The 15,550-nt window shown below is 39.8% G+C and overlaps 2 protein-coding genes across 7 annotated transcripts in view; both read left to right on the top strand.

The window, feature by feature from the left end:
- Window positions 1-11,110, top strand: part of tfdp2 (transcription factor Dp-2) — a 29,787-nt gene extending 18,677 nt beyond the window's left edge. For 3 of the 6 annotated variants that reach the window (XM_079481677.1, XM_079481678.1, XM_079481681.1), the window contains 10 exons: window positions 62-192; window positions 1,136-1,183; window positions 1,291-1,323; window positions 4,769-4,931; window positions 6,522-6,668; window positions 7,563-7,631; window positions 8,205-8,356; window positions 8,692-8,858; window positions 9,722-9,764; window positions 9,968-11,110. In XM_079481677.1, the coding sequence (XP_079337803.1) occupies window positions 62-192; window positions 1,136-1,183; window positions 1,291-1,323; window positions 4,769-4,931; window positions 6,522-6,668; window positions 7,563-7,631; window positions 8,205-8,356; window positions 8,692-8,858; window positions 9,722-9,764; window positions 9,968-10,079 (1,065 nt within the window). In that variant the 3' untranslated portion in view covers window positions 10,080-11,110. The remainder of the gene's footprint in view (window positions 1-61; window positions 193-1,135; window positions 1,184-1,290; window positions 1,324-4,768; window positions 4,932-6,521; window positions 6,669-7,562; window positions 7,632-8,204; window positions 8,357-8,691; window positions 8,859-9,721; window positions 9,765-9,967) is intronic. The other 3 variants (XM_079481679.1, XM_079481680.1, XM_079481682.1) reach the window with 1 other exon arrangement.
- An 846-nt stretch (window positions 11,111-11,956) lies between these two features.
- The window catches only part of atp1b3b (ATPase Na+/K+ transporting subunit beta 3b), a 31,061-nt gene continuing 27,467 nt past the window's right edge, over window positions 11,957-15,550 (top strand). Inside the window, exon 1 of the mRNA XM_079480866.1 lies at window positions 11,957-12,256. Coding sequence (XP_079336992.1) covers window positions 12,151-12,256 — 106 coding nt within the window. The 5' untranslated portion in view covers window positions 11,957-12,150. The remainder of the gene's footprint in view (window positions 12,257-15,550) is intronic.

Raw genomic sequence — 15,550 nt, 5'->3', positions numbered from 1 at the left:
TCTGCATGTTCAATTTGCATTTACTCAATCACATTTTCTCTCTTTTCTTTTCTCTCGATAGATTTTAAGCACACCACAGAGAGCGTGTCACCCTGGAAATATCCTCATTGGCAGCCCGTTCACACCGCACACGACACCGGTTGCCATGGTTACTCAGGCACAACTTCCCGACGGCAATGAGTGGACCCCGGGGTGAGCCAACATACAATTATAACACAGATTTTAATGTGAATACTTGACCCCCCCACTGACTGTTCTTTGACTGTATGGGTGTTTGAAATGAAAGGGGTACTTCAACCAAAAAAATGACAAATCTGTCATCATTTACTCACCTTCGAGTTCTTTCCAATCTGTATACATTTCTTTGTTCAGATGAACACAGAGAAAGATATTTGGAAGAATGTATTTAACCGAACAGATTCTGCCCCCGTTGACTCCCATAGTAGGAACAAATTAAGAGTTTGGTTCCAAAGTGAGATCACAAAATGTTTAATAACACAAAAATCATCAATTTTATTATGTTATCATGTTTTTATTGTGTTTTAATGTGTTAGTTAAGTTGTGTTTTTGTTATTATGGCTTAAATCAAAACAAACCAACTGCAGCTTGATTGATTTTAATTGGAAAAAAATGACCTTTCTCTATGTTCATCAGAACAAAGACATTTATACAGATTTAGAACAACTCAAAGGTGAGTAAATGATGACAGATGTTATTTTTTGGGTGAAAAATGTCGGTTTGGAGGATTGGAGTTTTCCTCCTTTTAAAAAGATGCAATTCCTTTAAAACACCAGTGTTTTAAAAAGTTCAATGAATACATATTTTATGCGGATTAAAAATCATTTTGTATGGGAGCATATGTGTGTACCGTCGTTTTTGGCCTTATCAACATTTGACGTACATGCAGCTCCGAAATCAGACACGCTCTCGATGAAATCTCATGATCCCAAGTGCTCACAGGAGACACGCTCGAGAATCCTGTTAATACTAGAGATAAACGTCTCTCTGCCTCGCCTGTCCACTCGTGTCAGGATCACCCGAGACAAATGTTAACAGCAGGTGTACACAGGGCCCTTGGTGTCGATGTTAACTCATGAGACAAACTCACATTTCTTTTTCTTGCCGTTTCCTGTAGGAACAAAAAACGGACACATGACTACATAGATTCCTATTACTCAGACAGGTAGGCATCATCTTGTCACTGATATTTTACTCATCATAAAAATCATTAAAGCATTTATGTTAAATTTAAATGTGTGAAATTCAAAAATATAAATGTGTGTTTTGCAGGGATGGACTGTGTTCCAGTGATTCCCCATCTAGGTAAGTGAGCAGATTTGGGAATCGCACTGGGATCAATTTCTGTAAATGGGCTTGCCTGTGGGACAAATGCTCGTGTCTCAGTAGGATTTACGAGGCTCAGATGTTGTGCGGGACAGTGGCGGATCGCAGCTGCACCCCCAGCTGTGTTTCAGTGTCCCTAATGAGTTTCTCCATGTAACATACAAACACACACAACCTCTCCTTCACCTCAGTTTCAACATAAGACTCTGTCGTTAGTATCGACGACGCAGTTAATGGAGAAGCAGGAGCTCAAACAGTAAAACTTCTTGTGTGGAAGACTGAAGTACTTGTCAATATCAATATACACAAACAAATAAATAAATAGAGTTTAATTTAGTAATTAATTACTATCATTATGCTATGAACCTATTCATCATTTCTGTATTTACTTTATATGCAGCTATATTGTTATATATTCAGAATTTGATTTTAAAAATAATAAAGTAAAATATGATTTAGAAATAAATAGTATTTTTGCTTTTTTTCACAGTTATCAATACACCTTTATTTATTAGTAGATGATATACATGTACTGTACAGTACAGTACGATTAACATATTTGCTTTTTCAAGGTTATATTTAAATTAATATGTACGGGGAGGCCAAGAAGTGTTCTTTTAAACGGCTCGTTGGAATGCTTGATTCTGATTGGTCAGGTTCCTTATTCCCAGATTACAAGCGTTCAAAATTAATAACACCGGTTAACTCGGATGCAGCAAATCATTTTGACAGGTTTTGTTTGACAAATTAAATATAAATATGTTTAAAATGAGCTAAACAAATATTTCACTTAATGTACAAGCAGCTGGCTGTTATCGCGAAATAAGCCCCTTCAGTGTGATACAAGACCTGATCACACTGTCGGCCTTATTTCTGCGATAACAACCGTCTGCCTGTACATTATCCCTTACTTAATGCACGGCTAGCTGTGGATTATACCATCGTCATTTATCAAGTTAAAGCTGGAATTGATGTGTACAGTGTCATTTTTGATCAGGCGTGAAACTATCTTTTTTTTTCATCAGTTCATTTGCAACGTTGATTTAGCTGACTGGAACTGCCCGTGCATTAAACCGAATCGAGTTTTCAATCAGACCATGGTATAATAGTAAATAATTGCCATAAAATTTTACCTTTTAGTTATTTTTTGTTTTCCATGCTAATATTATTAAAAACTTAATTAGAAATTCTTTGAATTATGCTTTCAGATATGATCGAATGGTTTTCAAAAATGAACCAAACGTATCTCGTTTTCTTTGACATACCTGGTAGCCTGTATGTCTCCTGAGTATCTTATTTTCTGCATTCTGGCAGATGTGTCTTTTCCTGCAAAAGGTCAGACGAGTCTCCCTCCCCCTCTATTCCCCTACACTTCCTCTTTTTCATCCCTCCATCTCTCCCCCTCCCTCTCGCTCTCTCCTCTGAACTAAGACTGCATTTCTGTGGTGCTGAAACAGTCTTCACAGGAGGAGAGCACTTCTCGACACTGTTGCTATGCAGAAATCTGCATGCGTGGATGTCTTTCACACACGGGCACCCGTGAGAACCGCTTGCGTGTGTAAACGCATGTCACACTGGCATTCACATGTGCACAGAGAGGGGTCTGTGTGTGTGTGTGTGTGTGTCCCTTCTACAACACTGCAGTGCTTCACTCAATTAGGGGCAGATTTCGTTCTGAAACTAATTTGTCCTGACGACTGAAACCCTTCAACTGTTACCACTGTACCCTCCCCCTTTTCCTCTCATGTTTCTCTGCATCTCTGGACTCCATTGAGCAGTGGTTACATAATTCACCCCACAGTGTAGATGATCTGTATACTCCCATGAATGAATGAATTTTCCTTCAGATCATTCTCATCTGAGCAAGCCTTGGAAAACTGAGGCGTCCTTTTGTTTTAAGTGAGACAGCCGCACACATAAATATGCTGGCATGCATGCGTCGTGACATCAGCATGCTTAACCAATAGAGAAGCGCTGGTGTTCGCTCACTTCACCAGCACAGAGCCATTATGTAACCTGCTGGTACCTGTAAGAGAAAAGCTACCATTTCTTTGCTCTTCTCGCCCTTTGCTGTTTCTGTATTTTTTCCTTCTTTTTTATTTTAATGGCACTGTCTGCACCTCACCAGGATTTGTGAATGTTACCCAGCATTCATGTGGTTCGTGTTACACATGCAACAGTTTGTTCTGTTCTTCATTCCTTTCAGTCGAACGCATGAATTAATGAAGTGTTGTACCCATGCGGTGGTGGAGTCATTAAGTTGATTTAGAGGCCGTTTACGCAAGACCGTTTTCAACTGAAAAGCAAAAAATGTATGCGCTTTGGCTATCTGTTTACACGGAAACTGCGTTCAAGGGGACTGAAAATGCAAACTTTTGAAAACGTGTCTCAAAGTGCAACTTTTTCAAAACGCCACCGTTTTCGTTTCCATGTAAACTGCAAGACGGAACTAACAATATGGCGGCTTCCCATACTGTGAACTCTCGCTGCTCGGCTATGTATTAAGGTTTCCCCAGCAAAATGTGGATTTGCTGCACCAATAAGACGGGCGGAGACTCACTATTTACATTCGCCAGACATTAAACTCTGCATGTGCATGTGCCAAGACATGTCCTGTTTCTTTACACAACAACATCGTCATCCGCTCGTCTGGCGTGCATACTACAGCCTTTTTTTTATCAGTTTTCCCAGATCCGTGTAAATGCAGACCGTTTTGATAACGCAGTCATGTGTACGTGAATCTTTTCAAAAACGCGAAGGAAAACCTTTTCCATTTTCATCATGTAAACGTGGCCTTGGTCACACGTTTTCTCTCTCGTTCACACACATCGTGTGCATACTTGTTTTCCCACTTCTGTCGGGAACATGACGCACACTCTGTGACGAGACCCCAGGCATAAGACCCAGTGAAATGCAAAACACGCATGCATCGGTCTATAAGATCTCCCACAGAAATCATCAAATTAAGAATATCAACTGGAAAATTGAATAGAAAGCGTCGACACAGGTCTGCGTGTAGAAGAAAATGATCGGCTTCTTTGAGCTTGTCACTGACAACACAGTCTGGTTATGTCTGACTTGAGAATCCGCTGCACTGTAAGGCCAGAGCAGCAGCAAGCGTGTGAAATCATCATGATGGCAACCAGTCGCATTGCAACTTTTTTCAGTAAGTTTTAATTTTTTATAATTCAGTGTCTTCAGTGAGGATCTTTATTTGATTTGCGTGAATAAATAGACTTGGGGGGCAAAATCAGCTTAATTTATCATGACTATAATGCAACAACGATCATAAAATAGGCTTCATTTTTCTTCAGAATGGGGTGAATAGAGGTTGAGTGGGGTGAAATGATCTGTATTTGCACAGATTATGTTTTTGACAGTGTCTGTAAATGAAACATCACATGTTTGTTTTGTCTCTCCGCAGTAAGAGATTGAAGAGAGCAGATAAGAACGGTAAAGGTCTGAGGCATTTCTCCATGAAGGTGTGCGAGAAGGTACAGAAGAAAGGCACCACATCCTACAACGAGGTGGCAGACGAGCTGGTCGCTGAATTCACCCACGCCAGCAGCCTGATGCCCACTGACTCGGTGAGTGTCTGTGAACAACAGACTCAAGATGTTATAGCGAGACGTTTTTAGGGTTGTGTAATGACGTCACACAGTGCAGGTGCCACAATTCATAAAGAAATTCTTTAAAACACAGTTTATTGTATATGAAGGAAACTAAGATTGCAGATGTAAATGTTATTGCGTCACATGCCAAAGCTGTTGTTTTTTTGTCCACCTGTTTAAGTCCTGGTTGGATCTGTAAAGTTAGCATGTCAGTCAGAGATAGACGGTCTTTAAGATCTAGACTAAGTATATAAAGGCTTTCAGCGGAGATCCTTTATTATATGAATGCAAAGAATTGGATTGGATTGGATTGGAAAGAAATGCTCAATACCGAGACCTGTTTATCAGTCTTTTAGATTCTCTGAATACTGTTAACGGCAGCTTAGGAAGTAAAGAATCCACTTTCATGTCACAAATTGAAAGTTTTTCATACCAATAAAGTGAAAACGTATGTACTGACTGTATAAAGTGAGCTCAACTTGGTGTAGAGTGGAGCTAAATATTTGAGAAATAAAACGCAGGCTTTTGAACCTGCAGGATTCCTAGGCTGATGTTGTACTTGAGAGAAGTCATATTTCAGTAAACATTGAAGAGGTACTTTCGTACATCAAACATTTTTAGAACGAAATATTCAGCTGTAGTGATGTTAACACATACCTTTGTGAAGGCAGGAATGAGGTTCCCACTTACGAATGTTTAACATCCTTCACTCGTCCACAGTCTCAATGATTACATGATGCTAGAAATACTGTAGAAATACCTTTAGTGTCGGTATTAAACCACAACATCACAGCATGAAGAAATGGTTTCACACCAGAGGTGGGATTCTTTTCTTCTAGCTTTAAAAGGACGCAAACTTCTTCATAACACATCTGCGAGACATTAACCAGTGTTTGTTTATATACGTTTGTGAACAATTCAACTCTGTCCCCCATCAGCACCACGACGGATAATGTGCACTAACTGCTTCATTGGCATATTCTCATTGCCACTTCTGAGAAGTTACTTTTGACGGTTAATGGTCGTAATGGTTTATACCTAATGCGTATCTTACAATAAACACTGCCGTTGACTTTCGTTCTGCCAGGCTGATCTTTCAGAAATGACAGATGTATACAGTCACCGTTACACCTCACCTAAAATGACCATCAGTTAGTCAATGTGTGTTTACACAGCAGAATAACAGCAGAGCTCTCATGTTAATGTGAACTGTGATTTATCTGTCTGTGAGTTATGTAAGAGCAGTGAACACTTCCTGTAACACTGCACAATTTCCGCCTCTCGCCAAAAACCTGAGGAAAAACAGCAACTCTCTGTTGCTCCCAGATTATACCTTTCTTATAATGGGAGTTTGGGGTTGTGTTTGGACCGCTGGCCTCAGATCAGTTTATAAAAGCGGCTCGTAGTGAATATTTTACAAGATTCTTTCTGACAGTACACACAGTGGAATGCCAAAAAGTGTTATTAAACAAGACTTTACTGCACATTTAGGAGGGTCGGGGGTTCAACCAGAGAAACGGAAAAATTTAGCATGTGATGTCATTTAAGGTGTATTTTCACATACAGCAGGTGTACGACCAGAAGAACATCCGTCGACGCGTTTATGATGCGCTCAACGTGTTGATGGCCATGAACATCATCTCTAAAGAAAAGAAGGAGATCCGCTGGATTGGCCTGCCAACAAACTCAGCCCAAGAGTGTCGCAACCTAGAGGTGTGTGTGTGTATGTGTGTGTGTTTGAGAGACTGATTCACATGACAATGAGGTCTGTTCCAATTAAGATCCTTATTCTGGTTGAGCATTTAATCAGAATAAGACATTTACACGCACCACAGCTTTATGCTTATTTTTTATATACATTCTAATTAGCATAGACATTTCAGGTTTATTTTCCCCATGCGTCTGTATCTGTATCATCTTAAAGTACTTCAGTTTGGACATGTGTATAAATCGATATATATACCAAAAAATATTTTGACATGGCTCAAACTATTTTATTGCATGCAAACACCAGATTTATAATTCAGATTTCTTTATTATTGTATTGGGGTTTGGCTATAGAGAGTTTTTTATTTTATTGCAAATAAGTCATAAATCATGTAAACAAAACTTAATTGATTAGATTGACACCAACATTTCATTTTAGCATGTAAATAAACTGCATATAGTATATCATGATTCTGTCTTATCCAATGTGCACACTTACACGTGCACACATTTTTTAAAATGTTTAAATGTTTAAAAAAATTAAATAGTAATTTGTTAGTGTGAAGAAGTAAGTGTGTGTGTGTTTGAAGATCCCTCTGACACCATCTGTTAGTGTCACATCTGTGGTAGTCCGACAGACAGAGGGTGAATGGAGGAGGATGATGGAGAGGAGGAAGGGTGGTGGGGAGGGCAGCCCACACACACGCACCTTTACTCAATGATGTGTGTCATCTAAAGCTGTTGTCTGTGTGTTACTGAATTCTCACACCTCTATACTTTTAGAAATATAGTGTACAAAAGTTGAGTTCAGCGTTTTATGGAGATGTACAGAAGGCCTATAGATAATTTTACTCTTCATTTCTAGTGACATAATTTTGTGTGTGTGTGGTTGTCTTTCAGTTGGAAAAACAGAAGCGCTTGGAAAGAATCCGGCAGAAAAGAGCCCAGCTAGAGGAGCTGGTATTACAGGTTTGTACTACACAATTTGAAATCTTTTGTCAGTTAGCATCAAACCCCAATCTAGCTTCAATCCACTCTTCCATTCCAACGAATAAAACGATGAGCAGTAAACAGCAGATGAGAAGAGGGAGGAGTCATATTTACTGGGGCCAGCTGTGGCAAGCAGCAATCTCCAAATATTGAAAACGCCCAAGCGCCATCCATCTCCTGTTGTGAAGCCCACATATACAATCACAGAAAATCACCACATTCCGTTTGTAAGACATTCGACCCTTGCGTTTTAGCACATTAGCACTAAAAGTCTGCGTTACACGTGATTTCATATTGTACTGCAGTTGATTTGAGAGATGAAGTCATAGATGTTGGGTGCAAGGATATCGATCAGGGCTCGAGTCCCGAGTGCTGCTAAATAAAACTCTATGCATCTGCCTATGTTGTGCTACGGTTACGCAAAGCTCTTGAATGATCAACAGTGTCTGATTGAATGTGTTTATGGGCTCTGTTTTGATGTACAGTCAATGAAACTGCTGAATGGCTCTGGGTTTATGTATGTTGATTTGTGCGTTTCTTGCCGCGGAGCAGCAGATCGCCTTTAAGAATCTGGTACAGAGGAACCAGGCCAGTGAAGCGTCAGCACAGTCGCCTCCCCCTCCAGGATCTGTCATTCAGCTACCCTTTATCATCCTCAACACAGACGTCCGCACCGTCATCGACTGCTCCATCTCTAGTGATAAGTACGAGATTTCCCTCGACCATTTTGTCTATCTGTTTTTATTAGTGTTCGTGTTTTTACGGCCTTTTTAGTGCTGTAGCAATGTCAGATTAAATAAAGCCATGGACATTTTTAAACAAACAGACTGAAACATTAGAGGTAATATCAGTTATTTAAATATTTTGACTTCTGGGCCACTTATATAGATGGAATGTAAATGGGTAATGTGATCATCTCTTTGATATAACAAAAGCCAAGCTAAATAGTGGGGTAATATGTATTAAAAAACACTTTTGTGATTTTGAAAGCCTGTATTGAAGAATTTTAAAATTCACTCACATTCATCCCTCCAAACAGGTGTGAATACCTCTTTAACTTTGACAACACATTTGAGATCCATGATGACATCGAGATCCTGAAGCGAATGGGCATGTCTCTGGGGCTTGAGAACGGCACATGCTCTTCAGAGAACCTCAACGTGGCCAAATCTCTAGTGCCCAAGTCCCTGGAAGCGTATGTCCTTGGTGGGTACATGAGAAACTCGTGACACGTTTCTTTTTCAGTCATTTTTGGTCATTTTGTTTTGACACTAGCACTCCATGATTCCTTTCACGTGCTGTATCTTGTGCGAAATTCTGGCACCTGAAACCACAAGTGCTTTTTTCTTCTCTTTTCTATTTTTATTTTACATGACTCAAATTAACCATCACAACTTTGTATTCGCAACAGGCATGCAATCTAAAAAGCCTTTTGTTTTCACTAGAAAAAATACACACTTAAAAAGAGGCATGCTGATATTGAGTTCAAGCATTTATACTGTACTGCAGGTTCACCACTACCTGACCACACATTTACTTTAATGAGACAAACTAGACCCGCGTCATCATGTGGGACATGCATCAGGTATTTAGATTGGAAGCCAAAGGGTTTTAGTGTTGTTTAAAACTCTGTGGAAGCACATTCTTGGCATTATGGCTGCCACATAAAAATATCAAGACGGGTAAAAAAAAATGGTTTGTGTTTATACAATGCAAGTACCTGAGGGCCAATATATCTTCTTTTGCGATCTTCAGAGGGGCTAGTTCATTCCCCCAAAAAACTTTTGTTTACCATCATGTTGTTCAAACCTGTATATTACTTTTTCTTCTGTTGAACAAAAGAAGGAATTTTGAGAAATGTCCCAGTGGTTTTGTGTTCATATAATGGAAGTCAATGGAGGCCAATGTTGTTTTGTTACCAACATTCTCCAAAATATCTTCTTTGTGTTCTGCAGAAGAAAAAAAGTCATACAGGTTTGAAATGACAAGAGCAACAGAAATCGTTTCTTTTGAGATCTTGATTGTATCACAGGATTTTCATTGAACGTCATGTCATTTTGTCCAAACAGGAATGGCAAGAAACTCCAACAGAACACCTCTCAGCCACACAAAGTATGTTTACCATAAGCTTCTGTTAAATACACAACATTTAAACATCGTAAAAATATATGTCCTTTTGTATGTAAATACATGCGGTACTTGCTAAGCTGGAAAGACGGGGCAGCCCACACCGCCTAAATATCCAGATAACAGACTTACTATAATTACAATCAGCATTTGGACTAACGTTTAGATAACCCCACCTCTCTTCACAGTCACAGCATCACTGCCCTGTCACACACCTCAGAGTCTCGGGGTCAAACACCCAGCTCCTTCAACGAGGAAGAGGACGACGAAGACGATGACAATCCCTCTTCCCCAGAGTGAGCATCACCTCAGCGGGACTTCAGCCCTCGCTGTCTACGCCAGGACAGGATTCCCGAGCAGTGCCGGGGAGGAACGCCACACAGGAAATAAGCTGCCACTCCTCGCTATATTACAATATGTTTAACTTCCCTCGCAATCTGTCACGTCCTCTTTCTCAGTTTTCGGCAGAAGACTTTGGCTCGGGGAGAAACAGTTGGATGTGTTTCTCAAGTGCTTTTTCTATAGCAGTTAATGTGAGAGCTGCAGGTCGGGCTGTGGAGGAGGGGAAATAAGTGAAGGTTAACATTTGTCATTAAAGATCCTCAGTTTCATTTCCTCATGTCATTGTTCTTACTTTCTCCACGTCTTATCCTGAAGATTTTCAGATTCTTCCGAAAACGTATTTATTTCGGTCATATTGGAATATGACAATATATGAGTGGGCTAGTGCCACTTTATTTTCTTCGCCGTGGGGATCGGATAAGTATTGGAAGCCTGGATTGGAAGCTACCCGCTTTCAAATAGGAAAATTGTTCTTTTTTTATAAGTGGATTTTGTTGTATTACATAGTTTACTCACTGTCTTGATTGAAGGACCGTATTGATGGTTGTCATCAGCTGTTCTGGGTTCATGAAGCTTGGAGCGTTCTACTTCAAGCTGTCCGAATGTTGCATGTTAGGAGATTTTGGTAGTCCTTGTGTGAGTGTGATGATAAAAACATTTTTGTTGAAATTCAGAGTGGCCAATACAAAGGGGAAAATTCCCAGATCCACTAAGGTCGCATTTTAAACTGACTTCGATCAACAGAATAACAATGACTTTTGGTTTTGCAACTGTAACTGTATGTACATGTATACATATATAAACATATAATTTTGGTTACCTCTGGTGTGGTGTGGTTCACAAAACAATGACCCTTGAAAACTCTGATATCGGTATACACATTTTAAACGTGAAAACAATAACCTTTGACATGTGTAAATAAAATGAACCTTCTGTATGATCCTCCACGATGGCATTAAACCAGAGATCCTGAAGCTGGATATGAAATCAATATTTGTTTATGAATTCTTCGGTTCGGAAGAAATGAAGTTATGTGTAATGGAAAGAGGAGTGCATCATAGTTCAATTGTGAGAATAATCCAAGCGCTTTATAAAAGAAACATCTTACTGAGGTCCGGTCTGTTCTCGTGTAGAACAATACATTCTAAAAAGGCAATAACCTGATTAAATGTCACACATCTTCGATGCCTTTATATAAAACATTTGATTCTTTATAAATGATCTTCTTTGTTTGAAGGATCACTAGTTTCGACTCAAAAGTCAATTTAATACAATTCCTGTGTATTTGTGCATTTTGCTGACTAGAATTTTCTGTAAATATAGACGTTTGTAATTATAAACATGAATCCATGGCACCAAGGTTATATGAGATTGGGTGAAGTTGTCACGTTACAATTTATGAATTACAATTTCTTTTGGGCATTTTCTTTGCTATTCCTCATGCAATTGGTTGAGTTTTATTAATTCTGTGAATTGAAATTTAGTTAAAAAAGATTAAAATACACACGTGATTAGGAAGATCTTAAATAGAATACGAACGAAACTTGTTTGATTACTAAGTTGCCCCATAAAGTGCGCCAGCATGTCCTGCTGTAGGTGGGGATGCTCAATAGCTTTTTTGTATTCAACGCTTCAAGGTATGTGCCTGCAGAAATCAATTTTCCGAAGAAACAAAACCCACGAGAGTCCCTTATAACAGTAAAAACACAGCAGTCGGCCCCAACCCCGCTAATATAGATGCGAATTCAAAGCAAACCACGAAGGGCTTCGGAACATTTTGTATAAATGATGTCGAACGCTCATCATTTATATGCGGCTATTGGAATTGCCGTTCCGCCGCACTGCGCATGCGCACGAAACGCCGCTAGCGAAGAGAGTCTGACTGGACGACTGCTGCAGTCTCGAGCCGCGTGGAAGGTCCGCACACCTCATTTATTTCCCAAAGCAAAGGTGGCAAGCCCGACTCAACGCTGTCTTGATTTGCCTCCGTCCATCGTCCTCAAACTGCTTCATTCGTCTTAGTCAAACCATGGCCAACAAAGAGGAGAAAGCTGACGAGAAAAAGTCGAACTGGAAAGATAGTATATACAACCCGCGGACGGGGGAATTCATCGGGCGCACGGCGAGTAGTTGGGGTAAGTCGGCGTTATTTGACAAGTGCCACAGCAGCACGCCCTAAAATCAAGAAACTAACGTTACCTGCACGCACACACACGTTCTCTCTCTCTCTCTCGGTGTGTGTGTGTGTGTGTTTCGTGGCTTTGAAATAAACGTCAATCTCAGTACATTGATAGTTTCTTTGCATTAGCAAGTAAGTTGCATACTTCCAACCTGAAGGCAAACGCATCAGTGCCACTGGATTTTAGTCACTGTGCTGTCGATAACAATCTGATATAATGTATCACTACGTGCAATTCAACCATTGCGGGTGTCCGTCCTAGATCATATACATATCACGTCAACAGCTTATTTAGACAATATCCATATGTTATTTACAGGTATACCTGCCGATCGATCGCGTATCGGGGCGTCTCTCTGTGAAGAAATGTACAGTCGGCCAAACTGAACCTGCTTTATATATATATATATATATATATATATATACACACACACACGCGATTTTAAAGAGGTCATTATTGCTTTATGACTTGACGTCTATAAACCAGCATGCATCTGTTCCCTATACTGCAGTAACGTCTATTTAGGAGATGAGGGGAAATCTTTAACGCACCGTTACGTTGAACCTAAATCTGAACAGGTTGTATATGCGAGATGGATTCATGCATGAATCGTTTTATTAATCATATTCGATTGGATTTTTGTCGCTGTACACATGACACGCGAGGCTTGGGGTCTATGAATAGCTGCGGAGGCCCTCGGATGTCAGACGATGCGTGGCGGTAATGAATTCGTTCGCTAAATACAAAAAGAGTCGCGTGTTTGAAAGGTGTCGTGTCGTGTACAGTCTGTGGTGTCGTTGTCTCAGTTTTGTGAAGCTTGCGCGCGGTGTCGCTCCCGTTAATCGCGCCGGGAAAGTGTCAGCGAGGGCGTTCTAACGGAATGTCTCAGCTGTCAGTCAATCTCGGACTCGGTGACGTCGCATCCGCATTCATTGAATATGCAAATGAGCATTGCCGTGCTTCACAAGCTTGCTTTAGAGGATGAGAGGAAATTTCCACATCCCTAGACAATTGGTTCACGGGGCTGGTGGGGGATGAGGAGAAGCTCGCCAAAACGTGCATCTCTTCTCTGAGAGTGTTATTTGTATGTCTTCAGTATGTGACACATTTTTAAAGAACCTGTAAAGGGGCCGTTATTATTGGTGGGGGTTGGGAGCCATTTCTTAAATATCCCGTTGCTTGGTAACCAGCCTGGCATGAAACTATTCCCTATTAGTTATGCGCCTCGGTCAAACCATTGGCCCGGCAGCATCCGTAATGCTAAACTCTGCAGTACCTCTTCCTCGACGGGATGGGTGTTCCTTGATGCGTGAGCTCCGCGCCTCCCCTCCTCCCTGTCTTCCTTCTTTCAAGGTCATAGGGGTTCTCCGCACGCTCCTGTAGCCAGAGGCCTCTTGAAAGAAAGCCAATGCTGTTGCAAACAATCTCACACCTTGAGGAATATGATATATTCATTTATATATTGGTGCTTGTGTTTGCTTTACAAAATAAGGGCCTTGTCTGACATTCTGTTAACCTGCGTTTGTCCACCTCTAGGCCTGTGTTTCTTCACGAGCATTGATGTACTAGTGGATGATCGATATTAATACATGTAATGCAAATATATTTAATACACCTTATTGATCTGAATTGAATACTGCAATGAAGTTACCAAAAACATCATTGGAACCCATTTGGACAATGTTTATCTGGATTTTTGGATCATCTCTAAATGGCCAAATATTGGCCAGTGTATCAGTTAGTCTGTATCTACATGACATTTGTCAATGCAGTGTGATGTTATTTTACATTTCTTGATGGTATGTGTTAAACTGTTGACTGTACGGTGCTGGCGGTGATTCTTTCACTAAGAATGAACAACCAAATGGGAATTTTATGGCTTTTAGTCTGTTAGTTTTGAGACCATTTATTGCTTAACTCAGAATAATTTACAGCAGATATGTTCAGATATAACATTCATAGTCCGTCAAAACCGGCTGAAAGTACAGATGACTCGTAATCTTGCGTTGACTGGTATGTATAATGTAAACACAATCTTTTATTCTGGTTGCGATTCATCGTTTGACAGCCCTACTTTTAACACATTAGAGAATCAATGACAAAATTGTACCCATAAGAGTGGCCGTCATACTGTCGGTTCCACTCTTACTTTTCCCGAGAGAGCGTTGAGGATGCAGAGAGTGATGGATGGACGGTTGTGAAGAGATAAAAGGATCAGACTAGAGTTAATGGACAGGTCGGGCTCTTGGAGACATCTGCACCCTGATGCATGTCCGTTTGGATTAGCCCAGATTAACGCTTCCAAATCCACTCTTGATTTTAGCCAGATTATTTGATTCGTCCACAGTCCACACTGAATTTGCGGTGGGAAGGTGAACCCTGACAGCTTGTAAGATCTCAGCGCATGTTTTCCACGGACGGTTTAAACGGATGAAAAGAAGCGTTGTTCTGCAATAGGAGACCAGCCATGTGGCAGTGATGCTTTCATATGCTCAACAATGCCCTATTTTCTGGGTTTCATCAATAAAACTTCTCACTTGTGTTCGGACCATTAACAGGGACTTGAAACGATTCGAGCACGTTTGCCTTCTCAACGGAGGTTGTCATTTACAATTTCTTTTAAATGGACTTCCTGAACCTTTCTTTGACTTTGGAATAGTATTTCTGTACGCATCCACGTGCATTTCAAATCTGAATGCTGTCTGGAGTTTATTCACTTTATTGAGTTCAATTCTCCTCATATTTGAATTTTCATACAAAGGGCATTTATACTGACCATGACTTTAGAGCACCATTAAAGGAACAAAGTGCTGTAATAATGTTTATGTTTTTATTTTTACTTTTGTGTTCTAAGGAAAATTATCAGCGCACAGATTGTATTAAAAATGATTCACTATTACAGATTGTTTAATTCATTTTGTTTAAGTGATATTTTATTTATTAAGATTATGCAATTCATTTCCCATTTTAATTTTAACAATTATAATCGAGGTAAAACAATTATTGTGTCACATTCCTTTTTGCAAAGATTGTGTCATTTAATGTATTTGAATGTTTGCTTTTATATTTTATTTTGATCCATTTCTTAAAATGTTTTTGTTATTTTGTTGAATCCAGTGTTAAATTGACAAGAAATTTACTTTAATATATGATAATAAATTATTTATCTAGCGATTGACTTTTTCCAGATAATCGTGAACTCAACATTTTTTTGATTTGTATCCTGTCATAATCGAACAGCTCTATTAT

This window comes from Barbatula barbatula, assembly GCF_947034865.1.
Source record: "Barbatula barbatula genome assembly, chromosome: 19".
In the NCBI taxonomy this organism is placed as follows: domain Eukaryota; kingdom Metazoa; phylum Chordata; class Actinopteri; order Cypriniformes; family Nemacheilidae; genus Barbatula; species Barbatula barbatula.
The sequence above is the reverse complement of the archived record's forward strand: the minus strand, read 5'-3'. Positions and strand labels throughout refer to the sequence as shown.